General features: G+C 36.8%; 1 protein-coding gene across 3 annotated transcripts in view; it reads right to left on the bottom strand.

Moving 5' to 3' along the window:
- The window catches only part of LOC136848772 (uncharacterized), a 413864-nt gene that overhangs the window by 47685 nt on the left and 349651 nt on the right, over positions 1 to 16528 (bottom strand). For all 3 annotated transcript variants that reach the window (XM_067121362.1, XM_067121361.1, XM_067121363.1), the window contains one exon: positions 688 to 1217. In XM_067121362.1, coding sequence (XP_066977463.1) covers positions 688 to 1217 — 530 coding nt within the window. The remainder of the gene's footprint in view (positions 1 to 687; positions 1218 to 16528) is intronic.

The following is a 16528-nucleotide window of genomic DNA, read 5'->3' as shown; positions in this document are numbered from 1 at the left end:
ATATATATCAAGACTGAAATGCGATTCAGAAAAGTGCGGAAATATGACGTAAGGAAAAATGTTCAATGCAACAAACCGTGCTGCCATATGGCCAGCAACGGGGAAGGAATATTGAATTTGGTGCAATATGGTACTTTGCAAGTTGCAATAAGGGTCAAGGAGAGGAATGCGGTGAGGGCACAAGACAGAATTATATGACGGCAAGGAATTTCCAATCAAAGGAGATTGAATCGACAAGAAAAGATTCAAGAACCAGAAGAATGAAAGAGGAAAAAATGAGAATAGCGTATGCTAGACACACACATTTGTACACACACACACACACACACACACACACACACACACATATATATATATATATATATATATATATATATATATATATATATATATATATATATATATATATATATATATATATATATATATATATGTGTGTGTGTGTGTGTGTGTGTGTGTGTGTGTGTGACCGTGTCTGTATGTATATTTCAATGAAATTATTCAAGTTGCAATGACCTGCCTTGTTCATTTTGCTCTCAAGAACCACCCTTGTAAAGAGAAACGACTTAATCTTGTAAGCTAATAAACAAGGATGATATATCAGGTACTGATAAAGTTTGAGGACGATCACTTTCCCTTCAACGGCTAAAATAAGATCTCAAATTCGCCCAGACCTTCTCAACTCACCTCCAGCACACGAGGGCAGCGATGATGAACACCAACGTGAAAGTAGCCGCCGCGACGACGAGGGCGGCCAAGGGTGGGTGAAGCCTCTGGTGGGTGTGGGCGTCCCCAGCCACCAAAAGGGCGGGGCAGGTCTCTGCCGGAGGCGGTGCATCGCATCCACTTCCTTCCTCCTCCTCTTCGAGTACTCGAGGGATAGGTGGCGGGGGCGGCAGATTGAACACGGGAGGGGGAGGCCCTCCGCATTCACACCCGCCGTCGTCTTCCTCCTCCTCCTCCTCCCAGTGGTTCCGAAAGTCGCTCCAAGGGTCGTTCTCCTCCGCGTCTGGATTATCATGTTGCCAGTGACCTCTTCCTCCTCCGTGCTCTGTCTGGAGGTCTTCCTCTCCTTCGAAGTGGAAGGCCTCCGCCCAAGGCTCCCCCGAGGGATGGAAAGGGAACTCCGGAGGGCTTGGCGGTGGCCAGGCTGTGTCTTCTGCTTCACGGTGGCGTCGGTTGTCCCACTCCATCCATGATCCGCCCACGCCCGCCACCTGCAATGTCACAAAGAGGTCAAGGAGATTAATTGGTTAGATAACCTCTCAGGACGAGACAACACACTTAAGCCTATGACATTGTGAATATGCTTGTATTTTAGATCGTATATATGTAGTCATGCAAACATACATATATTTATACACATGATTACACACACGCATATGTATATATACAGTATATATATAAAACTTATCTACTTAGAGAGGATAATAAGACTTGCTCTCAGCAAGTCTTTTGGAATAAGGAAGTTAGATTCATGCCTTTCTCTGTTTTTCACATGGCCAACCACAGTCGGATATATGTCAGGTACTAGTTCAGCGTTGTGGTCAACAGAGGCATTTTGTCGTTATCCCGCCCTCCCCAACTCGAACCAGCAGAGGCTCGAACTCTGATATATCCATGTACAGCGGACAATGAAAACACACACGCACACACATATATGTAAATATACATACATATACATATACATATACACATATATATATATATATATATATATATATATATATATATATATATATATATATATATATATATATATATATATATATATAAAGGGCCATGTGTTCCCATGTTTTTTCCGGATAAAACTTCGACTGCGGAGCACCCATCTATCACTACAGCATTTAATTTGTCTGTGTAATTTTTTCGCGATAGGACACTGACTGGTTATCATTTTAAAGCTGAATACTCTTAGTTCACTAAAGCAAGTTTAAATAAGCAATATAACAAACACAAAAGGTCAAAATGCCACGTTAAAGTTAGCAGTGAACAAAAATGTCTCTACTTAAAAAAATATTCGTCTGAAATAGAGTATTAGAAATATTTACGTTTTTTAACTCGTAAAAAAATTCTAAATTGCCCGTCCAATGATTCATAGTTCAGAGATATTTAAGAGTGATATTGCACATTAAAATGTAAGGTAAAAGATGAAAAGAATTTTTCACTTCGACAATTGAGCGCTTGTTAGGTGATATACTGTTCTAAAAAGTCTACATAAAGGCAAACAGCAAAATGTATACACTTCCCCATAAATAAATACTTGTCAAAAGGTAATAGAGCGATAAGTGTTTCTGCACCCACAATTGCTGCACTGCATCGCTAAGCGGACTTGAATCAACATGTGACAAAGAATCTATTTCAGAAAGATTTTGTCAATTTGAGAATAAAGCTTCCAGAAGGTTACTAAGAGAATACAGGCAGGATTGAGTTAGAAATTGTACCATAAGGGAAATTACGGAAGTGCCACATGTCGATAAATTTAATGATGAAAATAATGACATGGCTTGGATATGTCCTTGGCACAACCCCTGCCTTAGGAGGACAGTATGTAATACTCTCAGCCGGGTTCTAGTGGACAAGAGAAAAGTTGGAAAACCCAGAACTTCTTGGATCATAACTATGAGTAGGGGGACCAAGAGATGAGTGGAGATTTGTGGAAGATAAAGCACAGGAAGGGCATGCCGTGCTGGAGGGCATGATGATGATGCAGCTACCGTTGCTTTGCCAGTGATACATATTTTTTAGCTATCTATGCCAGACATTGCACAGCAAAGCATATTAATATTAGTTTTGAGAATATAGGATACTATACATAAATTTAAAAACTAGTTGCATATTACAACAGTAATTATTTTCAACCATGCCATGAGACAGAAACAAAGGATCATCATCTTTAAAAATTCTTTTATCTACATTAACATTTAAAAAGCACAGAAACTAAATGAATAATGCAGACAATAAGTACGATGCAACTGCAATATTATTTAAATATTGCCTTCATTTTTGACGGCAAGCGAAGCTTGCAGTTCGAGATATGTAGTTTTATTATCAGACAGTTCGATAATATACTATTTCCGTGTTTAAATAGAAAAGAAGGAAAGAAAATTATAATTCTTTAGATTTAAAGAAAAGAAAAATGTACACATTCCATCTACTAACAGTGAATTTTCATATTCTCTCTCTCTCTCTCTCTCTCTCTCTCTCTCTCTCTCTCTCTCTCTCTCTCTCTCTCTCTCTCTCATGTATGTACGGAGGTTATGTTAATTTTTAAGTTATAGACAAGCTTTTAGTCTGGACTTGGCTTATAGCCATGTGTAGTTTATTGCCAGTTGTGAATGTGGATGATGTTATGCTAATGAAGGGCAAGTATTTGTTGACTTTGTCCAACGACTCTCGCTTGCTAGTGAGTGAATCAACAAAGAATATCTTGTGGAATGAGTATGCTCCAGACTTTAAATGTAAACATTCAAGACTATTAACCACTAGAGATAATTTATGTATCTTGATGAAGATCATTTGATAATTGAATGAAACTCGTCAGGCACCTGGCAGCTTCGATATTTTGAAATCATTTAGAGTTGCTCCATCAATTGTATATGTTCTTTTAAATGTTGAGGTGGTTGATTGTCGTCTGGTGACCAGGTAGCTTGGATGTGTCAGGGAGTTGCATCTATGACCCTTAGTGAGCACAAAGTTCAGCTGGCCCAGCTGGTAGTGGAATGGAACACAGAACTTTGGTCCAAGGCCAATCGCTGGGACCTATGAGGTCATTCAGCGCTGAAACGGAAATTGATAGTCCAAAGGTCTGAAAGGTGTAACAAGAGGAAAACCTCGCAGTTGCACTATGAAACAATTGTAATGAGAGGTGGAAAGTAAGATGGAAGAAAGAGAATATGAACAGAGGTACAGTAAAAGAATGAAAATGGTTGCAGCTAGGGGCCAAAGGATCGCTGAAAAGAACCTTAAGTAATGCCCACAGTGCACCGCCTGAGGTGCACTGACGGCACTAACCCACTACGGGGCCAGCTGGTACTTGGATTTGGGTCCCGAGATGAGGGAGCAAGCATCTGATATCTTGTAGGTTGGTATCTTTTTAGATAAATGATAGATAGATCTACGATTAAAAATTGTGGCCTTGTTCAGGATGAGCATCAGAAATCACTGAAAGCTGGGTAATGGACAGGTGTAAGGCACTGAGTGCTTCATTTCTGGATTCCTGACAGATGACGTCGGTTGAAGACCATAATTTAGGCAACGGTAGGAACTACTGTAATTAGTGGCTTAGGAACCGGGAGCTATGTGGAGCTGGCTATCCTTGACTGGATTTACTCAGTGAATCCTTACTGGATTCTGCCACATTAAAGGATACGCAAAATTTAGAAATGACCCTTAGTCCCAGTCATATGGTGGTCCTAATAATCTTCCGGTTTATAAATACTAAGTATAGATTAGAAATAGGAAATTGGAATGTACGAGGCTTAAATCAAATCAGAAAGATGAAATGATACGAAATGAATGCAAGAAATAGGGATCAGATGTCGAAGCTGTTTGTGAAACACGCTAGAAAGGAATGGGAAAAGATGACATTGTGTATATTTCTTTTGGAAGAGCAAATGGAACTGGTAAAGAATAAGTAGACATGATTTTAGCATTAAATGCAGAAAAGGCCCTGATCCGGAGAGCAGTGAGCAGTAGATTACTGCTTACAAGATTTAAATCAAAGCAAAGCTATGAGTAAACGTTGTATTGGAAATGCATGAACACACGAATTTTCAAAAAAATAGATAAAAAACTTTATATAGAACTGCACAATGTTACAGATGCAACCAGAACGAGATATGAGAGCTGTTGTTGTTGACATGAATCCCAAAGTTGGTAAGAAAAAAGAAGGTGAAGAGGAAGTATTGGGCAGGAAAGGCCTGGAAAAAACGGCAAACAAAATGCTGCAAATTGTCTTGTAACTAAAGATACTATTTTCCAACATAAAAAACTTTGATATCTCCAGATGAGACTCTTAGAAACTAAACAGATCACAAAGCCATCGACCCAGAGAGAAAAAGACCAATTAGGAATGCAAGAGGTACAGAGATGCAGATGTCTGCAGTTATCGCCAATTTGTTTTGCCCCACTAAATCAATATAGAGTCCAAGAAAAAACTGAAAAAGTATCTAAACATGATACAATAATTTCTTGAAGATGGACAACGAGAGGCTTTTACAACTGATTGTCGAAATAGTCTGGTTCTAGAAACCATATCTGAGAAGGTGCAGACAATAAATGAATACTGAACTATCATCTGGAATGTATGACAATCTGCTGGAAACGAAGTGCTGGGATATGGATTAACAAGAAGGAAGCCTAGGAGGGCAGATAAGACCTGGGATACAATAAAGAATGGACAAAAGCAAAAGTTGCTTTTATAACAATACGATAGAAACGAAGAACGCAAAACAGAATGTTAGGTGCTCAAGTCTAGATAGTAAAGATAAATGAAGCGCCAGAAGGATGATGCTGATAAAACCATGCATTATGGAAAAGGCATTGGTGTTGGAGTAGCCCATAGAAATACGAAAAAAATATGCTTAGGTGAAAAGGAAATGACGACAATACCTGTCAGATGAAAGGATAGGTCAATAATAACATCAGAAGAAATAATAAAGGCTACACTAGGCGGATTATTTCCGTGAGGTCATGAATAAGAGATATGAGAGGGATAATTTGATTGATTTCAAGAAACTGAGGGAGATCAGAAAGTAGTAATGAAAGAATTCACGGTTTTCAAAGTGGAACCAGTCATAAAGAAATTTAGATGGAAAGCACCAGGCTACGATGGAATTACTGTAGATGGAAGCACTGTATAGATGATTTTAGCTGAAAATGAAGTGACTGTTTTGGAATGAATAAACAGAGCCTAATGATTGGGAAGTGAAAGTCATAGCAAAGGTAACAAAAAAAGGTGGTCTGGCTAAATGTCGTAACTACAGGGACACTAAACTTACTGCACATCGGGTGTGATGAAAATGTTCAGTATATATTATTCTCAATTAGCTGGAGAAAGAAATTGATGAAATGCATAGACAAGCTGGTTTGGAAAAAGGTAGGAGTTACACAGAAAAAATACTCATATTAAGATGTACTGCCCAGCAGTACAGTGGGGCTCAAAAAGCCCCTTCTGGTGGTCGTTGCTTATTACAAGAAAGCATTCGACAGCGTCCGCAGACCAATGCCACGGAATGACTTGCGTCGCAATGGTGTTCCCATTAACCATGCAAAACTAACTGAAATTATCCATGATCGAAGTAGATGGATGGTAAATGTTGATGGAGTCTTGTCAAGTGTATCCGCAACAAACAGTAGGATGCTACAGGGTAATGCACATCACCTTAGCTATTTGTCCTACAAAAGGATTTTAAAATTAAAGAAGTGGTTAGAGATTAGACTGACGACAGAAACTTAATAGATACAGAATACGCAGTCACCAAAACACAAGATTCACAAAGTTTGTTTAACAGAATGTACTAAATATATCTAAAGAGATGAGACTAAAGATTTAGATAAGAAAAAACGAAAACAATGGACACGGAGTACGCAAAAAAGAATATGGCACTAATGGAGAAAGGATCAATAAGGTTGACTCTTTCAAATATTTAGGAATACTGGTTCTATTGAGTTGGAAATTAGTGTAAGTTTCTCTTGAGTTGACATTTAATGAAAGACTGAAAAAGGCAAACCAAACAATGGGCAGATTGAATTAGATCTGGAAATCAAATAGAACAAATATCAGTGGAAATTTATGGAAGACAGAGAACAAGAAAGACATGAGTGGCAGAACTGCACAGACCCTTTGCGTCACATGGCATTGGAGGTGATGATATATATATACAGTATATATATATATATATATATATATATATATATATATATATATATATATATATATATATATATATATATATATATATACATATATACATACATATACATATACTGTATTTATGTATATATATGTGTATACATATATTAGGTATGTGTCTGTGTTCTATTTATGTGAGCACACACTCACCCACATAGACATGTATACATGTGCGTGTATGTGTATATATATACATATATATATATATATATATATATATATATATATATATATATATATATGTATATATATATATATATATATATATATATATATATATATATATATATATATATATATATATATATTGTTCATGGGCTTACTTGAACACAGGAGATCTAAAACTGAAAGTAGGAGAAAGGGCGCACAAAGTGAAAAAATCGTTGCATCAAAAGAAGGAGAGACATTAAAAATAGGGTAAAAAACACGCACTCTCACATCAAAAGAATGTTGAAAACGCCAAGCTAAAAAAGGACCCTCTTTCGCACAAAAACACTGGCACGCACCACCTCAAGAGGAGCTCTCTCTCTCTCACTCTCTCTCTCTCTCTCTCTCTCTCTCTCTCTCTTCTGATCACGCATCCCCCATTTCTAACGAGTGAACCCATGAGAGATCACGGAAGAGTTCACATCAAGAGGCCCTCTGGAATGGCGTCCCCATGCCCCTCGACCCATTGCTTCCGCCACACATTTCTTCGCCGTTCCCTGCTACGACCTCCACCTCTCCACATTCGTTGCTTCCCCCCTCCTACTGTCCAAACAGACAATTTCCATTGCGCTTCGCCGTCCTAAAACGCCACTTTCCCTCCCTTTCTCTTACTCTAGCCATTCCTCCGTCTCAACCATCCGCCAGAATGGAAGAGAGGCTCTTGAAGGTGTGAGGCTGCGGAATCAAAGGCACCTGCCCCCACCTGGTGTTTGTCCAATCACCGCAAGAACACCCACCTTAAGAAATCCTCCCTGACACTGGTTAGTGGTTTGCATCCTGTTCCTCCCAAACTATTCCCGCCTTTTCTTCCTCTCGCTCTTCCTCCCATCCCTCATCTTCTCGTTGCATGACCCACTTCTTCGTGTTTGCTTCCAAGACTCTTTTTACCGGCTCACTCGGAGTCTTTAAGAGGTTTCTCATATGCTCCGGAGATACGCAACAATTAATGGCGTTTGCTGGAAACAAGGCATTCGAAAATATGATAACGAAAAAAAACCAAATGGAGAGAGAGAGAGAGAGAGAGAGAGAGAGAGAGAGAGAGAGAGAGAAGGGGGCGGGACGATATCTGATGCATTTCGTCGGGTGAGGACGGATTTATCTCAGTGAAGTCCTCTTGGTTTTTTCATTTTGTGATATGATGGTGTATACTTGCACAGACCATTCATCTCCAACGTTAATTACATTTATTTCTTTTCTATCTTTCTTCTCACTCCTGGCTGCGGCTCGCTACCACTAACTGACCACCAGGTACTTAGTTCACTGTTTCGTTCATCAGGCGTACAAAGGGTTCACAAGGAAATGGGTCAAATTTGCTGCATCCTCGTTCAGGATTGAACCAGGGATATGAGTATGGTGCCTTTTAACCAGAAGTATACCGAGAGAGAGAGAGAGAGAGAGAGAGAGAGAGAGAGAGAGAGAGAGAGAGAGAGAGACAGAGAGAGAGAGAGAGGAAGTATTTTTGCCAATATTTCTTTTGTTTCTGCCAGAATCCCTAACGAGGCCACAGATCATAAAATCTCTAATCCCGACATCGAGCTATTTTTAGTTTTATTGGAAACCTGGCGCTGGCAATTCATTTAGAGGATTAAACTTTTCAGATCTGCCGGTTCTGTTTCTTCGAGTCATTTTTCTTCAGGTAAATCAACGTCCAGGGTAAAAAATAAAGTTATCCCTAAGTGTTACACATACAAAGCTTAACTTTCGAGACTGGGCATAACCGTGTTCTCCTGTATTTCATAGACATACACACATATATATATATATATATATATATATATATATATATATATATATATATATATATATATATATATATATATATATATATATATAAATTTCTGACTAACATCGCGTCCGAACCCTTGGCTTTCGAGTGAGAGTCCAGCTTGTTAACAATTCGTCCACACGAGTCATAAAAGAAGTTGGAACTAACGCCTTTGTCTCTTACTCGAAAGACAAGGGTTCGGTCCCGATGTGAGTCAGAAATTTACTTCTGTGAATCATGTTCCCATGTGCTGAATTATATATATATATATATATATATATATATATATATATATATATATATATATATATATATATATATATATATATATATACATATGTGAGTCAGAAATTTATAAATATATATATATACATGTGTATAGATATATTTTATGTGTGATATATATATATATATATATATATATATATATATATATATATATATATATATATATATATATATGAAATCAACCAATCAACACATGGCAACACGTTTCATAGAATTAATTTCTAACTAACATCAGGATCAAACCCCAGTCTTTCGAGTGAGAGACGAGGGCGTTAGGAATAACCTCAGGCATGTAGCACTTATGTTTCAACCTTTTTTATGACTTGTGTCGACAAATTTCTAACACCCTGGACTTTCACTCAAAAGACTGGGGTTGGGTCCTGGTAAGTCAGAAATCTCTCTCTCTCTCTCTCTCTCTCTCTCTCTCTCTCTCTCTCTCTCTCTCTCTCTCTCTCTCTCTCTATATATATATATATATATATATATATATATATAATATATACAACCTGGCAGTGCCTGGGAAAACTCTGAATGACAATATATAAACTCTCTCTCTCTCTTTCCTTCTTTTCTCCTCCCTAACACCCTCTCTACTTTCTCCCCCTAACACCCTCTCTGAATTTCTCCCCCTCTCTCTCCCCACCTATCTCCAACACTCCCCTCACACCTTCCCTCTTTCTCCTCCCTAACACCCTTCTACTCTCTCTCTCACTTCCTCTCCCTTTCCTGTTAAGGAGTTGCTTCAATTACATTGCCCAGCATTTTTGACATTTAATATTTCATGCCTTCACATCCCCCTTTCCTATCGGGGCTGAATTTGAACTTAAATGGCATCGGGAGTGTTACTATTTATCTCAGCAACCTCAAAAACTATGAATTACACACTAATATATGTCATTTTTGACATTTTATTTTTCACCCCTTCTCACCCCCACTTCCTATTAGGGCTGTGCTTGAACTTAAAGGGCATCGGGAGTGTCACCATTCATCTCAGCGACCTCGAAAACTATGGATTAGACACTAATATCTTTCTTTTTCGGTTATTTTTACATGTCACCCCCTTCCCAACACTATCCTCTGTGGTGCCAGTGATGTATTACCTCCCCCCGCAACAGTATTAATGATTCATATGTATACAAAAATGAGGTATGATAAATTCGTAGAGTTTATTTAATTATTAAGTCTACAGGGAGGAACAGCACCGTTTCCGGGAAGCCCTTCCCACCCCCACCCACTTTGGTGTTAGTGATGTCTTACCCCCATAGCACTTTTTTCTAGATAGTAAGTCATATGTATACCAAGTTTGGTTGAAATTGCTTAATGCGTTTCAGAGTTATGCTGGAATACACACACACATACATATGTACATACAGACATTTATATATATATATATATATATATATATATATATATATATATATATATATATATAATATATATATATATATATATATATATATATATATATATATATATATATATATATATATATATATATATATATGATACAAAAGCTGCATGCAGTACGTCATAGCTGCATAGGTAATTTCATGAATACATCCATACCATTTTGTTTTATGCAGCACGCGGGCAATAACATTTCCATAATAATTCATTCCATTCTATTTAAATTGTTGGTTAAAGAGTGAGAATTGAAAATTGATTCATAAATGAATGAACATTTGATAATTACATTACAAAATAACTTTAAAACTCATATGCTATCGCAAGCGAGATACAACTAATTGACAGGTATCAAAAATGATGTTTTTGGGGGGAGAGGGCTCGAAGTTTAATCAGGACATGACGCCAAATTCAATGAATTCTGGATATTGCAGGGCTGACCAATGTCATGGAAAAGCAATTTCTAATATTACGCTTCTCTTCGGCGCCGTTTAGAATCATGGGAACCTTTGAAAATGGAGGAGACGCGTGTAATGGGAACATTGATACTGAAAATAAGAGCGCTGAACCCGATTCTGACTTTCAGGAGAAAAGGATAATCTTACGTTCTACGAAATAATTTAGAAAAGAGAATCTGTGCAAATGTATATCAGTATATTGAACAGTATGTAAAGATCAGAGACGTAAAAAAAAAGTTTGATCGCATCTCTCTCTCTCTCTCTCTCTCTCTCTCTCTCTCTCTCTCTCTCTCTCTCTCTCTCTCTCTCTATATATATATATATATATATATATATATATATATATATATATATATATATATATATATATATATATATATATATATATATATATATATATATATATATATATATATATATATATATATATATATATATATATATATATATATATATATATATATATATATATATTATATATATTCAACATTGTACCGTTTTACCTAACGGCATACAAGGCGATGCAGGCCCTTTATAAAAAATTATTTACTAGTTACTGCCACGTTCATCCTTGAAGATCTAGATCAAGTATGAACCCCTCCTTGAGACTCTTTCACATTAGTCATTTCATATATATACACAAACAGGGCTCAGAGGTAGTACACTGAGCCCATTAAATCGTTTTTCGCTCTCTCCTTTACTGGATATTAGGCTCTTCTGTTCAAATGCCTCTTCCACTTCATATATCCCGAATCTGAATCTTCTCACCCGTCCTCCATTGTTCTATTGAATTACACCTTTATTATTCTAACATACATTCTTCACATCTATTTTTTTCACCCTGTCATAGACTACGCACACTGTATTTCAACAAGTTTGACTACTTTTATGCTCATTCACCACCTATACTCAATTACCATACTAAAGGATTAGATTAGCAACCCTTCATGCTTATCAACTGAGTCATTCTCACACTCTACTACTTTTCTTGCTACCTATTCTGAGAAACATTTCGCTCGTTCTACCGTCCCCCATTTCATTCACTCCCAAATACCCGTACATATCAACTACCTCAGTTCTTCCACCTTCCATTTCAACCTTCAATGGCCATTTTTTACAGTATCCATTTACCCTCATGACCTTATTTTTATTCACATTCACTTTCAAATTTTTCTTCTTACAAACATTTTCACAAGCCTCTGAAGTCTCCTAGCATCAGCCACTACACACTGCATTTTCTACTCCTTTTCTCATCCCATAAATTTTAGCTCTTTATCTTCTCTCCTCCCCAAAACTTTTCATATGTATCACTTCATGAAGATATCAATTATCACTTTTACATCAAACCAGGGACATAATTTTACACGGCCGTTTTAATCATTCTCAGCAAATTATCTCCCACATTATGCAACACGTTCAGCACCTTCTAGTACATTGTGTCTCTATCAGTTCTATCCTAAGCCGTCTCTAGGTCCAAGGATGCCACATTCGTTTTTTCTTTGCTCTAAATTTCATCACACAGCTATTTCATAATGAACATTTGATCCTCCCTCGCTCTTCTTTGTATAATGTACTCTGCTACTCGTTGTCAATCATTCCGGTATCATTCTTAATTTCTCAATCAGAAGCAAACGCCAAACCTTTCTCATGCAAATAAAGTAATATTATATATTATAATTCTCAGTCACCTAATTCACCTTTAGTGTTATACAAGGCGCCAATTATTCCCATCGGCTATTCTCTTGGAACTTCTCTCATCTAGGCAAAACCTACTTAATTGGGCATCCCTGTTAGTGCTGAGGATTTCAACTGAGCGGTCTGGTCACTCTTCCTGGTAATAGTAACAATAAGCCACATAATATGCTATACCTTGGCGTCTTGCTTGCAACCCATCTACTCCTGATGCCTTAATTGCCCGCCTTACATAACCGGTAGTTATTTATAAAAGTCAACCTATCTCAAAATTTTATTCAGCCCTTCAGTTCTCGCATCATCAAGGACCACTCTGTTCTGATTTCTATATATAGCAACAATTCAAATACTTGATCTATAGTCACAAGACTGCACGCCGGAATTTTGCACACTCTTCATAAACTACTTCCACTTAGCATTATTCATATCAACCTCATTTTCATCAATATCTCATCACATGCTTCTCACTTCATAAAGTCATGTCTTACACTCTTGGCAACATTCTGAACCCTTCCTTCTACTTCCACTTTTTGCTTCAGGACTCATCATCTGTAAAGGAAAATCAGTGGGAGAGAGAGAAAATCATATGAGTAATAAATACGCAATCAGAAAAAATGAGAGAACAAAGTAAAATACAACTGGAAAATTAAGAGAAATGAAAAAGAATGAGATAAAACCAATCGAGCAGAATTTTGCGAACGACCCATAACCCTTATTCGGGCGCAATCCCCTCTTTAAGAACCATTTGATGTCGCTCAAAATATGCATTTCCCATTAATAAATCTGCGGCGTGGGCTCGGAGCCTGCTGGGACCTCGTTTCTAATATCCCTAAACGTTTTCATCCGAGTTTATAATACAACTGGGTTGTCCAGGGACCAGGTACGAAGAGAGGGAGAGGGAGACTGTGTGGTACAAAGAAATGAAGGGTAGGAGGTGGGAGACGGTAATGCCACTGGAGACAGGGGACGTGAACAAAAATGCAGATTGACACTGCAGGATGCATGATGTAAATTAGGAATAAGATTTAATAATGAACGGAAGAAAGGAACTAGAAGGAAATGAGGGAAGTTTACATCGACTGTAAGTGAAATGACTGGTACAATTGAGCTTTAATTCTATAATATCAAAAGTGCTAATTAGCCTTAGTAATAATCTTGAAAAGCACTTTGTTCAACAATAAGAATAATGAGCATGTAAATACAATATCAGAAAAACACGAACACGACTAGATAAGCATAAAAGCGCTGACACGCAAGCAGACACCTTTTACACACGCACAGACAAACACACACACAAATATATATATATAAATATATATATATATATATATATATATATATATATATATATATATATATATATATATATATATATATATATATATATATATATATATATACAGTTGTGTGTGTGTGTGTGAAGAGAGAGAGAGAGGGGGGGTGGTAGGTATACACTAAAAAACGTCACAGCTTTGTAGAACTCGAAAATGAGTTAGGAAAAGATAAAACCTCGCCATCACATGTGCTTCTGACGCTGGTGCAGGTTGGGAGGTCCTTGACGGTGCGATAATTACAGTACAAGCTAGAAGTGTTTTCACTCCCTGTTGGGCTTCCTCTTTCTCATTTATACTATTTATTGACGGTAAACAAATTTCCTTTGGACTAATGTACTTGATTTATTCATTTGCCTCTGCTACCGTACCTAACCTTCCAACCAACATCCCCCCAACCCTCGAGGAAAAATGGAACAGAGAACGGACCTTCGAAATACCAGCTGAGATCGCTACAAAAACACCTCCCTTAGGTCTGTAAATAAAACTAAACGTGCCTCTTTGATCTTCTTTTCAGGCTTGTGTAAAGAGGCCATTTAATATCACGATAAATTATTCAGTAATTAGAAAAGTTAATGAGAAAAGTGTCTTGAAATAAAATAGAGAGAGAGAGAGAGAGAGAGAGAGAGAGAGAGAGAGAGAGAGAGAGAGAGAGAGAGAGAGAAGAGAGAGGGAACCCATCCTTTCCCAACAGATGGGGAAAATACTGTTTTTGCCAACAACAGAAAAGAGTCGTATATCTCTCAGTTCATTGGCTCAGTATTGGGGGGAATTCGAGGGGAAAATCGCTGCGAGGCATGGCCTGTATGTCTCTTTTTTTCCTTCCCTATGTCTCTTTCGAGTGCTGTCTCGTCCATTCTTTGATGATAATAGCATGGAGATAGAGAGAGAGAGATTTTTTTTTAGGATATACCCTATCTAATCATCGTCTTTTGCTTTTGAAATAAATAAAACATAAAACTGCTATTTTTCTATTGTGAAACTTCTATTGTATAACAAACGATAGAGAAATAGAACAATAGTTTTTTAAATTTTTTCGCACTGAAAAAAAAAAAGATGCTACATTATCCCTGGATTCAATATTATGAAACGCAACATTACCGGCATTTTACATTATGCAACTATTATTCAAATTAGGATAACTTTTAAAGCATGTCCAGTACCACTGTGTGGATAAAACATTCATTCATTTTACAGTACATGCCGTGCAAATAAAGCATTTTATCATTTATTTAACGGATATTTTTCTTTCATGATATCACATGAAATGGCCCCTTATCAAGTTCCGAATGGCACCGAAAGGATGGGTTGATGAAATTTTTATCGGGAAAGTCTGATCAGAGAGACGTCTGCTTTTTAAATGTATGAACTAATGGAGTCATTAGTACTTGGGGTATGGAACGAATCATTCAAGACCCAACTTGTTCAGGATTGCCGTGAAGTTTTAGTAATAAAAGTATTCTGTATTCTTACCACACGGTATCAACATTAATAATTTAAAAGTTTCCTGTGCATTGACATATGAGCACTGCTCGATTTTCGATGGAGGGATCATTATTTTGGTACTAAAGCATGAGTTGATGGGACTTTATATCATATGGCTATAACCTCGGTAACTGTATTTGTTCCACATCTGTTAAAACTTCCTCCCCTTCTCGCCTGGTTTGACAGTTACTGTATCACAGCAATCCATTTGAAAAAATTGTTAACAACAATCATTCCTCACCATTCCTCCTGTTGCTACTTTGCCTCTTGCAATTCTGAAAACTTTAATATTTTAATGCACACACACATATATATATTATATATATATATATATATATATATATATATATATATATATATATATATATATATATATATATATATATATATATATATATATATATAAATACACACATGATTATAATCACTTTAATACGTGATTCGTTAATCACACATTAACACAGGTGAAAAAATAAGAGACCGGACCGGTCAGGATCTATACCTTTATTTTTTCACCTGTGTATGTAAGATATATATATAAGAGATATATATATATATATATATATATATATATATATATATATATATATATATATATATATATATATATATATATACTTCAATTATATTTCAATTCCTAAGTACGTACCAGAACTCACAAAAAGATACATCCACTCATTTTCCTCGTATATTGATAGATGCCGTCTTGCGTGCATAAGTATCTACACAGAGTACATGTTTATTCCCATACATCCATACGTATATGTACAGGGCATATAACCTTATCGAGAAGGCCTCTCAGCGACGACATTATGATGCAGCAAAAGCATCGAAGATTGTCTAGATCTCTGATGACGCCGTGTTTGGAGGTTTCTAGATTCTGTAAAGGGAGATCTGTATTTGGATAAGGTATTTTTTTCTTCCTTCGCGTGTTTGATTTGACATTTTATTATCTTGATGATATCTATTTTTCACTTGTGTT

The sequence above is a fragment of the Macrobrachium rosenbergii genome, chromosome 19 (assembly GCF_040412425.1).
Source record: "Macrobrachium rosenbergii isolate ZJJX-2024 chromosome 19, ASM4041242v1, whole genome shotgun sequence".
NCBI lineage: Eukaryota > Metazoa > Arthropoda > Malacostraca > Decapoda > Palaemonidae > Macrobrachium > Macrobrachium rosenbergii.
Note: the sequence above shows the minus strand (reverse complement) of the source record. Positions and strands in the feature narration are given on the sequence as shown.